The sequence below is a fragment of the Zalophus californianus genome, chromosome 14 (genome assembly GCF_009762305.2).
Source record: "Zalophus californianus isolate mZalCal1 chromosome 14, mZalCal1.pri.v2, whole genome shotgun sequence".
Taxonomy (NCBI): Eukaryota; Metazoa; Chordata; class Mammalia; order Carnivora; family Otariidae; genus Zalophus; species Zalophus californianus.
In genome coordinates this window covers 965761-981091 of record NC_045608.1, presented here as the reverse complement: position 1 = coordinate 981091, position 15331 = coordinate 965761, and the positions used below count along the sequence as shown (strand labels likewise).

Genomic DNA, 15331 nt, shown 5'->3' with positions numbered 1-15331 from the left:
TCTAACGGCTTTGCACAAACAAACCTTATCGATTGCAGTGGCGGCAGCCCCGTTTCAGACCTCCCAGGCCTCCACCGGCGCTCCCGCTCCGAGACAGCCGCCCGCCTCGACCTCCAGCGCAGCACCTAGCCCAGCCCATCCTGCGAAACCGCGGGCCCCGCCCCCGCCCCCGCCCCAGGCCCCCTCGCACCCGGCGGGGCAGAGCGCGCTGCCTCAGGGGCTGGTGCTCACCTCGCAGGCTCAGGCGCGCCTGCCCAGTAAGTGGCCTCGCCCCTCCCGGTTCTGCCACGTCTTTGCCACGGGAAGTTGTGTTCCGATCAGCGTGTGTGAAGAGCCTTGCTGTCCACTCCCTTTGTCTCCCTAACCCCACGCCCGGGCTCTGCCTTTCGCCACGCTGTCGTTTCTGGCCCTAGGTGTGCAGAGGGACGCCCTCTGCAGGGCCAGCGTCAGGGCCCTGTCCTCCTCTGCCCTTTCTCCTGACCCCCGGACATCAGCTCTGCTTTCCTCCCGCGCATGCTCTGCTGGTGTGCTGACCGCCTCACTTGTCCTTAGTGTCAGCCAGAGGCTGGTTCCGTCGGCCACGGGGCTCAGCCCGGGGAGCAGGTGGTACTCAGGCGAGAGCACGTAATGTTCTCGCCAGCGAGGGAACCGGTGCCGGTTGTTAAAAACCACGACTTGTTTTGACTCTTTCGCTTATGATCACATTGAAGCCTGGAGTGAATTCCTGCTCAGCTGAGACGTCTCATAATAAATTGGTGATGAAAACGTCACAATATTACCACATTTCCTTAGGTCTTTTTACTGTGACCAGTGTCATTAGCATATTTGCATATCTTTCATGTGCCCCTGCTGATCGGGCTGTAGGAAGTGCCCTTAGGCAGACGGTCGTAGGCACCGTTTCTCAGACGTCCCCTCGGTGGCTGTGACCAGTGTGTGGAGGTCTCTCTGGGAAGCTGGGGGGCGGATGTCACGGGGAGACCCCGAGTTCGGGCTAGTCTATTGTGACGAGACCTTGCTGCTTCCACTGCCAGGGAGTGAAGAGTTACAGTCCTGCTGGCTGCCTGGGGGAGGGAGCCCCTGCACGGGTGACATTTCTGTTTGCCAGGGACAGGTGTTGCAGGGGCCGTGCCATGGGAGCTGAGCTCGGGCAGAGCCCCCTGCTGCCCTTCGCTCTGTGTGGACGGAGCAGGGCCGGGGACTCTGTGCACACGCACGTCTCGGTGCCTCCTGTCGTCCCTCCTGTGCACAGCTTCTGGGGGCAGGGCCTCTGGGTTTCTTCCTGGTCTTCTGCTAACTGTTCTCTGTATGGTGTCACTAATCATTCTGGCATGGATTTCTTTGAGGGGAGCGTTTATATTCCACTATCAGCCATTGGGGGGCAGAACGCTGTACCCCTGGCGTTCACTCAGCGCCTTCAGGTAGTACCTTTCTGAGCCGAGTGCACAGGACTCCATCCGAGTTATGTTTTCACAAACGATGTGTTAAGCAGTGTCGAGTCTGGCATTTGTTCAGTCAGCGTTCTAGATCGAATCCTACAGTCTAGTCCAAGTTAGTGGGAACCTTTATCTCTTACAGCCACGTTTGTGTGATGTGTTTACGCTAGTGACCCGTTCTCTTACACTCGGAGGGGTATAATCTTGTGTACCTCTGTGCACTGAATTGGACACGTACTTTTTCACATTTTGAAAGTTTTCTAAAGAGGTTGATATTAGAGGGGTGCCTGGGTGGCTCAGTTGGTTAAGCGACTGCCTTCGGCTCAGGTCATGATCCTGGAGTCCCAGGATCGAGTCCCGCATCTGGGCTCCCTGCTCAGCGGGGAGTCTGCTTCTCCCTCTGACCCTCCCCGCTCTCATGTGTGCTCGCTCGCTCTCTCTCATTCTCTCTCTCTGTCAAATAAATAAAATCTTAAAAAAAACAAAAACAAAAAAAAGAGGTTGATACTTAGTATATGATAGTTCCAAGGTATATTACAAATAGATTTCTGCTGTATTTGACGTTTGCTGCTTTTTCATTGGTTGGAGAGAAAAGTAAAAGGTTGGTAGTTTGGTTAATTAAGATCTGATATCGAAAATCTCTACCAGTTCTGATTAAATAAATTAACCATTAAGATCCAATATTAATTTTCTCTTTTCTATTAAAATGATTATTTTCTGAAAGCGTTAGGAAGCAATACCTAAGAAACGTTTCCATGACGCTTCCATTTACCGCAGACGGTCATTCTGGACGACGAATGGTCGTCAGTAGAACAGTTGCAGACTTCTCCCAGAGGTTTTAATCCCGTCTTCCTCTGCATTTCCGCAGGTGGGGAGGTGGTCAAAATAGCCCAGCTGGCTTCCCTGGCGGGGCCGCAGAGCCGGGTCGCCCAGCCAGAGACCCCGGTGACACTGCAGTTCCAGGGGAACAAGTTCACCTTGTCGCACAGCCAGCTTCGGCAGCTCACCGCCGGCCAGCCCCTACAGCTGCAAGGTAGGGGACAGCGCCCCGTGCCCTGCTTTCGGCCTGGTCTCTCCCCTGCCGCTGCCACTTGGGCGCGTCAGGCAGCCCTGGGAGCTCAGGTGCCTCACCTGGAGACGGCCTGCATGAGCCTTCCCTTGTGGGGTGTTGAGAGGGCCGGCCGGGCAACAAGCAAAGCACCTGCTTGCCTGTGGTGGACGTGTGCTGTGTAGCTGGTAGTTTTTTTTTGACAAAACAGGCTCTTTGGAAATGTTGCTCATTTTTATATTTTTTTATTTTTATACTCTTTTAAGTAAGTTCTGTGCCTGGTGTGGGGCTTGAACTCACGACCCCGAGATCAGGAGTCATAGACTCCACTGGCTAAGCCAGCCAGGTGCCCCAAATATTCCCTATTTTTAAAATCAAGATAGAGATATTTGTTACTTTTTAATTTTAGTGTGAAATAACTTGTCCTAGAACCACCACAGGACTAGCAAATTATGTAGAAGCTGTGTTCTTTCATGTACAGGTTTTACAGCATTGATGCCTAGATCAAAGCCTCTCAGGCCTCTGTCTGCGCATGACGTATTCCTGTGGTAACTGCTTTCAACTGCTTTGTCAGAAGATGGGCCAGTCCGAGGGGCACCCTGGGATTAGCCCTAAGTGACTGGATGGTAGCGGCTTAGAGCTTGAGCCCCCCTTGGCTGTGGGCGTAGGCCACACGTGGCACCCACAGCAGCACCCCCGGGACGGGGTGTGAGCCACGCTTGTAAGCCCACACTGGGACGCTCCGTACGGGCGCTGGAAGGTCACACACACCGGAGTGGAGGCCCCAGGAAGCCTGCAGCAAAGACAGCTTGTAATTTGGCCTAATTCCCTGTTCTTTCAGTTTTCTGGCCACAGGGGTAAGGCCATCTGTCTATACCTCCGGCAGGCTCTGCTTTGCGCGGAACCCGGCATGGGGACGTTCCTCCAGAGTAAACGATGTCAGACTTCGTCACACAAAAGGCGGAACGTGGCTCCTTAATTAAACTAAGTGCGGAGAGAGCTGAGCTTTGAGGCTAGAGGGCGTGTTTGAACGTTCCTTCATCGGCTTCACGGGCCAGCCGGTACCACGTGTGATCCAGAGCTGGGACTCTTGCCCTGGCACTGGCTTGGGGCCTCAGGCAGGCCTGACAGACCCATCCTGGGTGCCTACTGCATTGCCCGAAGTCAGGAAGGGCAAAGAATAGAGGAGCATTTTCTTGACTTTAAGTAGAAGGGACTGTGTTCCTTAGTTTTCCATTAACTGTCAATGAAATACTCTCATTTTTTTCAAGTAACTGAACTCTGTGCTGCCTTGTTGGAGTAAATCTGAATTTGGATGTTTGGTTTGTGGCTTCATTTGTTCCTGTGTGTTTGGATGGGCTGCGTGTAGCAGGTAGGAGGCGGCACGCGCAGCCCGTGACCCTCTTGGTGCTCTTGTGATTGCAGGCAGCGTTCTTCAGATTGTATCTGCCCCAGGGCAGCCGTACCTGCGACCGCCGGGCCCGGTGGTGGTGCAGACCATGTCTCAGGCGGGCGCCCTCAACGCCCTGGGAAGCAAGCCCCCGACCGGCGGCCCAGGCCCGGCCCCCGTGACCGCGCCAGGTAGAGTGTCCTGAGCGGGAACACTTACGCGTTGAAGCTTCTTTCTGTGAGACTTTGCTTCTAAGGTAACAGGGAGCTGTTTATGACTTGTGCCCGTGGCTACGTCTCAGAAGCTGCAAATCCCGCTGGGACGGTCTCTGCTCTCCGCAGACGGGCCACTGTCAGCCTGGTCTGTTTTCTCTCTCCTTTCCCTCTGAGAGGAATCTGGAATATGACTGGTCTCCACTCGCCTAGAGTTTTTTCTTTTTGTTCTGACAAGAAGCTTGGAATCATGAGAAATTTGGTTTGCTAAGGTCACACGGACATTTAGTGAGCGTGCTAGAATTTCCCCTGGGACAGGTAATGGAACAGGATTTGGGCCCTTCTCCATCTGGCCCGTCCATGGCCTGCTTCCCACCGCGGTCTGGCCCTCCCAGACATGCCTAGCCTCGTGTGGTCTGCTGAGGAGGTTGGGCAGGCGGGTGGGGTTCGTGGGTGGAAGCAGCAGGGGGACCCCTCCTGACCCGAAGCCCTTGTCCCTGCTCAGCCCCGGTCTCTGTCTTGTCTGTGGTGACACTGGGTGGGGCCGTGCCGTGGGGTCTGGAGGGCAGCACTTCTGTGTTCTAGCCGTGGCGCGCGTTTCCACCCGTGGCTGGTTCTGTTCTCCAGGCCCCCTCCCACCCCACCAGAGCTGCTGCTGGCACCTGTCCCCCCAAGGCAGTAGCCACCTCCCCCGCCCCCAGCCGTCCCCTGAAGGGGCTGTCTCACCCCAGGCCCCGTCAGTCCTCAGTGCCTCCCGTGCAGTCTGTCAGAACACGTGGCTGGCCTGGCTGCTGGCAGTGGGCCGCTGGGGTGCGGCGACGGCCCCATCCTGCTTTGGAGGACGCGGGCAACGCCAACCCTGCTGGGGGCAGGCGGGCAGGTGGAGTCCAGGGCATGTGTGGGCATGTGTGCGTGGCCACGTGGCTGCAGCGCTGTGTGGTAGGCATTGAGGATGATCTCGGGCCTCAGGTGTGCGTGCTTCCTCTGAGCGCACTGGGCACTCACCAGTGGAGAGAGACAGGCCCATGGCTCGGATGACGGCCGGAGAGCGGAGTGCTTTGCGGGCGGGCCTGAGTGATGAGGGCTTGAGTCAATGCGTTGTGAGAGCGAGCTGCCCGAGGACGGGTCTGCAGAGCCACCGTAGCTTTGCGTTCCATCTCCTCCCTCTTGCTTTGCAGTTGGTGTGCCTGGGCGAGTGGCGGTCAATCCCTTGGCTGCTGGAGAACCTGGAATGGCCCCCAAACCAGCCTCGCCTGTCGGAGGGCCAACCCAGGTATGGCCCCTACCCACACCGGCACCGTGTGGGGCCCGGGCCCCTCCTGCACCCGTGGAAGTTGTTTTTCAGAAGCTGCTTGTTGGGGGGACGGTTGTGATATTTAATGGTGTTGTCGACGTACATGCCTTTGAAAGCACATCATCCCTCTGAATCCCAGAATTTGACTTTAAAAGCACATTTCATAACAAAGGAAACTGGGTTTTGTGGTTACAGAAATTCTCTTCCACGTTTTACGTTTTCATATCCATCTCCCCGGCATTAGAAATCTCACCGTGTCTGGAGAGAGGCTCTTCAGTTAGAGACACACATTGAGGCACACAGATGCCTCCTTCCTGTGGCGGTCTGCCGTAGAAGGGGACACGGGTGTCTCAGGGTCACCGTGCGCGAGTGACACCACGGGGCTTGGCGAGACCAGGCCCTGGGCCTCAGTGACCATTTTTAACACTTTCCCACGAAGGAGGAGAAGAGCAGACTTCTGAAAGAGCGACTGGACCAGATCTACTTTGTCAACGAGCGGCGCTGCTCGCGAGCCCCCGTCTATGGCAGAGATTTGCTGCGAATTTGTTCCGTGGTCAGCCGAGAACAGACACCTTGGCCCGGGGCTTCTGACAGCAGTCAGCGGAAGGGTGCCGGGCCAGCGAGCGCTCACACGTCGCCCTCAAATGGTCAGAAGGACCTGATTTTGACGCTGGCCCAACGGCAAGCCTGCCTGCAGGATGTCATCGACAGGTAGGGCAGCCTGCGTGTGTGCCTGCGCTTCGCTCTCCTCCACAGGCTCCCGCGGGCCTCCGGCACTGCTTGTCGTCCTGTCACGGAGTCTGTTCCCGTCACCTTCTCTGCGAGCTATTCTCAGACGTCTGTCTTGAGTCATTTCCTGGGTCTTCAGCTTTGGCACCGGCCCGTTTTTCCACCCTCCGGGAGGGCTTTGTGTCCTGAGGTGGCTTTTTTTTCCCCTGGGCACTGGGCCGGTCCCCGGACAGCACTTGGGTGAACGTTGGCTGGCCTGGGTACATTCTGGGTACGTGGAACAGACCACTGTGTGGTTGATGAGTTTCTCCATGTTCTTTTAAAGGAACATTTTATTTAAAAACCACATGAAAAACCTCACATTGCATGGTGAGAAACTTTAAGAGTTAAATTCAGAAACTAGCTCTAGGAGAGAAAACAAAAACAGAGATGCTATTGGGCCAGCCCCGCCCCCCGCCCACCGTGCGTCTTGGCTTCCTCTTTGCCCCACCTAGTGTCGATGCTGTTTGCACTCCGTTCCCTGCTTTGAGCACAGGTCAGGTCCAGCCCGAGGATGGGTTTTCTTTCCCTCTTCTGCTCTGTGCACGTGGCCGAGTGTTTATCGTGGGGACCCGGCAGCGCTCCTGTGGCCCGGCTCGCATCCACCGCATTAGCGCGCAGAGCCCTCCTGCTGCCCTGAAGCCCTGTGCTCCGCCTGGTCGCCCCTCCCCATGAAACCCTGGTAACCGGCAACCTCTTTACTATCCCCTAGCAGTGCCTTTTCCAGAGTCGTATCGGCTGCGGACTCTTCAGATGGGCTTCTTTCTCTCAGCGAGGAGCGGTGAAGTTTCCTCCATAGCTTTCTGTGGCTTGACGGCCATTTCTTTTTAGCTCCCAATAACGCTCCCTTCTCCGGATGCGCCCGTCTGTCCATCACGTACTGAGGAATGTCTTGGTTCCTTCCAAGTGTCGGCAGTCACGGACGAAGCTGCTGTAAACGTCCATGTGTAGGTTTTTGTGTGAACGTAAATTTCAGTCCCTTTGAATAAAACCCAGAAGCGTGACTGTGCGATCATCTGGTGGGAGTGTGTTTCGCTTTGTAGGAGATGGTCCAGCAGACGAGCTGAGTGCGCCCTTCTGCACCTCCAGCAGCAGCAGCAGCAGCGAGCGCCCCTGCAGCCCCTCGTCACGTCCCTGTGGTCCGTGCTGCGGGTCCTGGCCGTTCTCACACGCGTGCAGCGGTGTCTCATGGCTGTTGTGATCTGCGTTTCCTGGAGGGCATACCACGCGGAGCCTGTTTTCGTAGCTTTTTGCCACGTGCGTCTCTTTTTTGGAGAGGTGTCTGTTAGGGTTTTTGGCCCATTTTTTAAACGGGTTTTCTATTGTTGGGTTTTAAGAGTTCTTTGTGTGTTTTGGATGACAGTCCTTTGTCAGAGGTGTTTTCCACACTTTCTCTTCATCTGTGGCTTGTCTCCTCGTGTCATTGGCTTTCACACGGTGGAAGCGTTTAGGTTTGCTGAAGTCCAGCCCTCTGTCCTCCCACGGGCCATGCCATCGGGGTTAGGCCTGGAAAGTCATCTTTGCCTGCCCCTCTCTCCGGGCCCTGGTCACCCGGGCTCGCCCTGCGTCCTCTTCTGGGGGCCCCTTGGCTGCGTCCCCTTTAGATCCACGGTCCAGTCTGAGTTGGTGTTTGTGAAGGGACTAGGTCTGTGTCTAGATTCATTTTTCCCCCATTTAAAGACTCTCGTATTTCAGAAAATCTTCAGATGTGTGTAAGCAGAATAACGCAGTGAGCCCCAGCGTACCCATAGCCCACTTTCAACACTTACAGTCTTGTTTTACCTGCTGACTACCCCGAGGCACAGACTATTTACAGCAAGTTCCGGACAAACACGAGTTCCTGTATAAGATTTTGTTCTGCTCTGAAAGAAACACAGTCGCCGTACCATTATCACACTTAAAAAAAAAGAACAGTTTTTAATACCGTTAAGCGTCTGTTCCACACGCACGGTTTTGGTTGTCTCATAAATGTTTTTATGGTTCACATTAAAATCACAGTAAAGTAAATACGTAGCAGTTGACTGATACATGTCGTGTAGCTCCTAATCTGTAGATTGTGCTTCTAGCTTGCCTTTTTTTTCCCCTTGCTATTTATTTGTTGAGGAAACCTGGTGGTTTTCCCTGTAGAATTTCCCAGAATCTGGATTTGCTGAATTGGTTGCTCAAGGTATGATCTGACATGTTGCTTTGTTCCCCGTGTTGTCTGTAAATTGCTGGATTCAGAGGCTTGATCAAATTTATCTTGGTTGGTGGTTATTTGGGGTTTCTTGGGTAGCGCTGTTAGGAAGCCAGGATGTCTGGCTGAGTCTTTCACGCTCGTGTGTTTGCGTGTGGGTGTCCACTTGTTCCAGCACCACTTGTTGAGAGATAGTCTCCGCTCTGTTGGGAGAGCTGAGGTGACTGTCCCTCTCTCCGGGCCCTCCATCCTATCTGTTGGCCTGTTCCCTCACCAGCACCGCGTTGTCTCGATGATCCCTGTGCCTTTACAGAGAGACCCGGTGCCAGGCAGTGTCCCTTGTCCAGCTTTGTTCTCGTTCGGTATTGTGTGGGCCTTCCGGCCTGTGGCTTTTCCATGTTAGCCTTAGGTTCAGTGTGTTGGTAATCTACCGAGTAACTGGCTGAAGTTTGGATTAGGATTACACCAAATGTTTAGGTCAGGTTGGGAAGAACGGACGTGTTGGCCGTGTGGACTCTTCAGATCAGTGAACGTGGAATTGCTCTCCATTTATTTAGTGCTTTGATTTTGTCCACCTATGTTTTGGGGCTAGATGGCCTTTTTGTTTGCGTGTGGTAGGGAGCAAGTCAGGGAAACGCAGCTTGAGCTGACCTCCAGAGTGAGGCTGTCCTGGCGTGGGTGGCATCCAGAGGTCTGGAGGGCATGTGTCACATGCTGTAATGGCCCATCCGAGTCGTCATTGTGCTGCTCTCAGCAGGGCCCCTTCCTGCTAAGTCTGGCTTCCCTCCTGGTGGCACGGTGGCTGTACCAGCTCTGGGGTTCGTATTCTCCCCCCAGACCATCCTGGAGACGCAGCACCTGCACCCCCAGATTCCCATCAGAACACACGACTTTCATGGGGAATGCGCCATCTCTGCGCCCTTTCCTGCAGTCTCTGGGGGTGCCCTGCGCTGATTGTTTCCATCTGGGGGGTGGTTGTTGGCCAGGACTGGCGGGACCCACTCCCATGGTTGCTGTGATGGATGGTGTGGGCCAGCAGCCATGTCACCCCGGTGGTGACTGTAATTAGGCACCCTGGCTTTTCTGACCATTCCACCATTGGAAGTTTCTGCCCGCTTCCTTCTTGAGCTGTTGCTTCCTGAGATGAGCTGCTGGTGGAGACGCTGTGGGCAGCGTGTGCGACACAGTGCTTTCTGCTTCTCAGGGTGGTGTGTGTGATTCCTCCGGTGGTGGCTGCACCCCCGTCCTTGTGGGTGGCGAGGCCGCCATCCCTCTACAGCCACAGGATGAGGATCTTGAGGCACTGCCTGAGAGAGCACACGGCTCCCTATGCGCAGCAGCTGCAGCGGATGACCGCCCTGCGCTCCCTCCGGTTTCCTGAGCTCAGATTGGTCCAGTTTGACTCAGGTACTGCGGGGCTCCCGTCTGCGCTGGCCTTGAGGTTGGCCTTCCTTGCCTTGGGTTGTGAGAAACCTGATGTTGTCCACTCCGTAGGAAAGCTCGAAGCTTTAGCCATCTTACTTCAGAAGTTGAAGTCTGAAGGACGTCGAGTGCTGATCTTGTCACAGATGGTTCTCATGCTGGACATTTTAGAAATGTTCTTGAACTTCCATTACCTCACCTACATCAGGATCGATGAAAACGCCAATAGCGAGCAACGGCAGGTAAGGAAGAGGGGGTTTCCTTTGTTCCCGTCGACGGTGCAGTGTCGTTCGCATGAATCTGCACTCTCTGCCCTGGCTTCTCAGAGCCGTGTGAGCGCTGGGCTGTGTTCGGCCCTTCGGAATGAGGGGAGGGGCCGCTCCACGTCCTTGGGCTCTAGCGAGTCTGCAGCCCGTGCGTCTTGTTACGGGGTGCGCGCTGTTACCGGGGCGTGGTGGCCTGCGGCCACAGGGAGCAGGTCGGCGCGCTTGAGGCGCAGCCAGGGGGTGAGAGCGTGGGCGCAGCCCCCACGAGGCACCCTGTGAGAAATGCAGGTCACATGGCGTGCCCCTGTCACTTGTCAGAGTGGCTAAGGTGCGTTGCTTGGGTCAGCACAGCGAGATGAGTGATCTCAGGCCCTCCTGGCCGGCGTGAAGCTGCACAGCTTTCTAGGAGTCAGGCTGATGGTGTGGGGCGTGCGGCTCCACTGCTCCTCCCTGGAGCCATGCACACATGCAGCCGCAGAATGGGTCGCTAGGTCGTGCGTGCGCCGTGCTGCTGGGTGGCGCCGTCCCGAGCGGCCGTGGGCTGGACTGCACGGCGGTCATTAGAGCGCTCAGCATGGGGTGTAGTGGCACAAGCAGAACGCTCCTGCCGGAAGCAGGCTGCCAGCCCGTGTGAGCCCACACGCGCGCACACCCAGAGGGCCTAGAAGGAGGTGCAGCATGGGGTTGGCAGACGGGTTTCCTCGGCAGTGATGTAACAGATCACACGCGGACTCCCCGGGAAGAAGAGGGGTCCCTGTGACAGTCGGGTTTGGTGCTGAGATCACGGCAGGGCCTGTTTCCCTGCTCCCTCAGCCTTACTCCTGGGCCTTTTGCTGTGAAGGCCCTGGCATTGCCTGAGGGTACAGGACCGAGCACACGTCCCTCCCCGGGAAGACTCTGTGTTCTCCTGGGGCCTACGGGTTGAGCTGACAGTCCATGTCAGGTGGGAGCTGACGTTTTCCTTTTGTCAGTGAGGCCTGGCATGTGCAGAGTGTGGGGGGTGTCTGTGATCGGTAAGCGGGAGAGGGCCAGACGTTTGTTCCTGGCTGGTAGGCGTCAGAATGTGCCCCAGCTGTGCCCGCTTTGACCAGGGGAGCTAACCCGAGAGCTTTACTTCATCTCAGGAGCTGATGAGGAGTTTCAACAGAGACAGGAGGATTTTCTGTGCAATTCTGTCGACTCACAGCCGCGCCACAGGCGTGAGCCTGGTGGAGGCCGATGCGGTGGTGTTCTATGACAACGACCTGAACCCCGTGATGGACGCCAAGGCCCAGGAGTGGTGCGAGCGGATCGGGAGGCGCAAGGACGTCCACATCTACAGGTGAGGGTGGCGGGCGCGACACGGAGTCCGTGGAGGCCTGGGGGCAGGAGGGTGCTGCTGGGGCTCAAGGGTACGCTACAGCTTGTTCCGGAAGTTTCTGCCGCATCGTTTGTTTTTTCTGAGGCAGACTGCTTGCTGCTTTGTCTGTTCTTTCTTTAGGCCCAACATTTGCTCAGTTTATAATTGGTTTGCTTGAAACTGATCGAATTATGTTGCTCAGACGCAGCTGTGCTGTGCACTCGACACGCACCTGTCGTGCACCTGACCCCCAAGGAGGGCGGTTTATATTTCAGTGTTCCAGCTGCTACCTGGCTTGAGTCGTCTGTCACTAAAGCAGCGACTGAAAGAACTCAAATCCGTGGGCACTGCCTGTAGACACAGAGGATCACTGGCCCCTCACATAACCGAGGAAAGTGGAGGAGCCTCTCCCCTGTATTTCTGAACCTGCTGGAGCATCCATCGTGGTGTGATAACAGTGGGTCTCTGATACGTGCTAGCACCAGACGGCCCTGCCCCCGTGCGTGCTGGTGTGTGCGCGGCGGCACCGTGTGCAAGGCCTCCACCTGTGCAGGTGACCACTCCTTCCACCGAGGCTGAATATAAGTAGCTGCATTACTGCCTCTCTGAGGTTCAAGGAGAAGTATCCCTCAGAGATAGAAGTTAGTAACGTTTGCTGTATGTTTTTCCACGCATCCTTCTAATTGTTTAATGGCTCACGCGACAGTCTCATTAAATCCCCTCTTCTCCCAGTGTCGTGTGAGCAACGTTTTTCTGAGTGATGCTTTCAGCAGTTACTGAAATCGTTGACCCATTAGCAGTTACTAGCCAGAAATGGGAAAACTATTTTATTCTCAGTAACCCTGATCCACAAGTCAGGAACAGTCTTGGCAGTGAAGGTGCAGGATGTGTAGGAAACAAGAATCAAATTGTGCAAAACGTGATAAGATGGGAGTTGGAGACTGAGCTATGTTCTGGCACGGGAAGACCTGGTGCGTAAAATGTCCTCCCCCCGAAGCGACAGTAACACGCAGAAGAGTTTTCAGGAAAGCTGTCATGGGGGTTTGTGTATGTGCATGCGTGTGTACCTGTGAGTGGATAAAGTGGGTTTTATTTGTTTTTATTTATTTTCAAAGATTTTATTTATTTGACAGGGAGACAGAGCGCACACACATACACGCACAAGTGGGAGGAGGAGCAGCAGAGAGAGAAGCAGGCTTCCCGCGGAGCAGGGAGCCCGACGCGGGGCTCGATCCCAGGACCCCGGGACCATGACCTGAGCCGAAGGCAGACGCTTAACCGACTGAGCCACCCAGGCGCCCCTCCAAATACCTTTAAAAACCACTTTATCCAGGGGCGCCTGGGTGGCTCAGTCGGTTAAGCGTCTGCCTTCGGCTCAGGTCATGGTCCCGGGGTCCTGGGATCGAGCCCCGCGTCGGGCTCCCTGCTCCGCGGGAAGCCTGCTTCTTCCCTCTCCCGCTCCCCCTGCTTGTGCTCCCTCTCTCGCTGTGTCTCTCTCTGTCAAATACAATCTTAAAAAAAAAAAAATAAATAAAGTGTATTTGGAGTGAAGGGTAGCTGATAACGGCCGACAGAAACGCTGACAAAGGTTGCAGTGGAGAGGTCTGGGGGAAGGCTCGTCGTTGGGGGCGAGCAGTGAACAGCGCGAGCGTGAGCCAGCAGGGTGGGGTTCCAGCTTCATTGGAGTGCAGGTCGTTTAGCGCTTGTTGCTGACACCGTGGACCGTGAGGAAGAGCTGGGGTCGGAGTGTTGTGCCCGCTTTATGGCCAGAACACCGGCGCCAGCGTTAGGCACGCAGGTGTAGAAACAAAGCGGCGGTCTTAGCATAGTATTGAAGAGATGATACCTGTGGCTTGAAGGCATCACTTTAGCCAAACAGAAAGCTTGGAGGGAAGGATAGGCAGACATACCTGACTGTAGTAAAATGAAAACTTAAGTTTTGGTTTTGCAAGAAGATTCCATAAACAAAGCTAATGCACAAATAATAGATTGGGACAATTATTGGCAATTCTCACAACAGACAGAGGGTTAGATAGCTCATGTAAGTTGAGAAGAAAGATAAATGAGCCCTTCTTTGAGAAAGGGGGGGAGGCACCTGAGCATCCGAACGGGCCAGTCCAGCTGCCCCCACGTTTGGTGGGACGCCCAGGCTCGGAGGCAGAGAGTAGGTAGCTGCGTGTGTGATGGCCTTCGTTACGCACCCAGACGGGTCGGCAGTGGGCATGGCTGCCGGCGGGGTGCTGGCCGAGGGAGCGCCTACCCGTGACTGGGGCCGTGGGGTGGTTGCACTGTTCTGACATCAGGTTGGCAGGGTCTGCTGAACTGGAGATTGTGTGTGCCCTTTGTCCCCAGCATTTCCCTCCAGGGACCCTGGCCCGTGGCGTCACTGGTCACTGTAGCTTGTTTACACGGCGCAGCGGGAGCCAGAGGATGCCCATGCTTGGGGTACAGCCGTACCCTGGGCATTGAGCAGCCACTGGAACCGTGCCACCAGGCCCCCCGCACCCCAACTGCTCGTGGCGTCGTGCTTCCAGGCGCCCGTTTACCGTACACGTGTCTATGTTTTGTAGGCTTGTGAGTGGTAACTCCATTGAAGAGAAGCTATTGAAAAACGGAACCAAAGACTTGATCCGGGAAGTAGCCGCTCAGGGCAATGACTACTCCATGGCCTTCCTGACACAGGTACCCATCAGCGGCCTGCAGTCCTCCTGGTTGCTGTGTGATGACCGGGGGCGGGGTGGCGCGTGTGGATGAGGAATTGCTAGGCGGTTTCCCTGGTGATGCAGTCTGACGCTCAGGTCAGGTGCTGGCCCATTTTCAGCTGGACACTAATGTGCGTTTCGTGTGCAGCGGACCATCCAGGAGCTGTTTGAGGTGTGTTCTCCCACCGACGACGCCGGCTTCCCAGTGAAGGCAGAGGAGTTCGTGGTCCTCTCTCAGGAGCCTTCTGCTACAGAAATCATCGCGCCCAAAATTGCAAGACCTTTCATTGAGGTGAGGACAGATCGCCTACCCTGGAGGTCACAGAGGATTTGCCGCACCTGCTGTGGGCCCTGAGCACCCTGCCTGCTCTGCAGGCCCCCCTCGCTCAGCCCTGGCACACCCTGCCTGCCCGCTTTGTTTCTCTTATGGGCATTTTCATCTGGAAAAGCAGGTAAACAGCAGTGGAGAGTCCGGGGGCCTCAGGCACCTGCTGCCCAGCTCAGCGGCCATCCGTGTCCTCATCGGCTCTTCCTGAGCCACACCGCCTCCCCTGAGCCGTAGCGAGCGGCTGGTGGCAGGGAGCACCTCGCCTGTCCTGTCTGCCCTGCCCTGCCTGGCCCCACGGCCTGCTGTCTCGGCTCCTGTCTGAGAGGCGCCCCGTGTGCGAGTGTAGATGCACACCCGGTTCTGAGGACAGTACAAAGGAGAACGTGAACGATCTTGTTAATACCTTTTTACGTTGGTTGCTTGATGAAATAACATTTGGGTATATCTGGTTAAATAAAATACTGCCATTTATACATTCAGCACGTGAGCTAGAGATGCTAGATTACGTGGCTTGTGCAGTACCGCTTTTGGGTAGTGCTGCTGTGTAGACACACCGTAGACCCGCCTTTGGGGCCATGGGCCCTCCTGCCCTGCCTCGTGGAGCAGCCTGGCTACAGCTCCCCACAGGACTCCCCCTGCCCCTTGGCCTGCCTCGGCGGGGGGGGTGGGGGGGGTGGTTGGGTGGTTGCCCCCTCCTCCCCCTCCCTCCTTCCTGGGTGTCGTTTTGCGGGCTCTTAGCCTCGTGGGGATCCCCGTGTCCTGGGCCTCTTCCCGCACCCTTGCCCGTGGTAGAAGGCTGCACTAGGTCCCTTGTGGCACCTCTCCACCCCCGTCCCCGTGCCCTTGGTGAGGAGGACTTGCCGCAGCCTCGGCTGATTTAAAAATTCTCATTTGGTTGAGAAGTAATAAATGTGTGAGGTAAAGCCTTCGAGAATTTGTCATGAAAAGCAAGT

At 55.8% G+C, this 15331-nt stretch overlaps 1 protein-coding gene and 1 non-coding gene across 12 annotated transcripts in view; both read left to right on the top strand.

The window, feature by feature from the left end:
• The window catches only part of EP400 (E1A binding protein p400), a 98429-nt gene that overhangs the window by 51812 nt on the left and 31286 nt on the right, over positions 1-15331 (top strand). For 9 of the 11 annotated variants that reach the window (XM_027575725.2, XM_027575723.2, XM_027575728.2 and 6 more), the window contains 10 exons: positions 39-257; positions 2302-2466; positions 3907-4062; positions 5262-5356; positions 5817-6088; positions 9526-9728; positions 9816-9985; positions 11134-11330; positions 13919-14030; positions 14199-14342. In XM_027575725.2, the coding sequence (XP_027431526.1) occupies positions 39-257; positions 2302-2466; positions 3907-4062; positions 5262-5356; positions 5817-6088; positions 9526-9728; positions 9816-9985; positions 11134-11330; positions 13919-14030; positions 14199-14342 (1733 nt within the window). The remainder of the gene's footprint in view (positions 1-38; positions 258-2301; positions 2467-3906; positions 4063-5261; positions 5357-5816; positions 6089-9525; positions 9729-9815; positions 9986-11133; positions 11331-13918; positions 14031-14198; positions 14343-15331) is intronic. The other 2 variants (XM_027575727.2, XM_027575729.2) reach the window with 2 other exon arrangements.
• Positions 10814-10943, top strand: LOC113913416. The gene has a single exon (XR_003517200.1). It is a non-coding gene; the product is annotated as a small nucleolar RNA SNORA49 (small nucleolar RNA).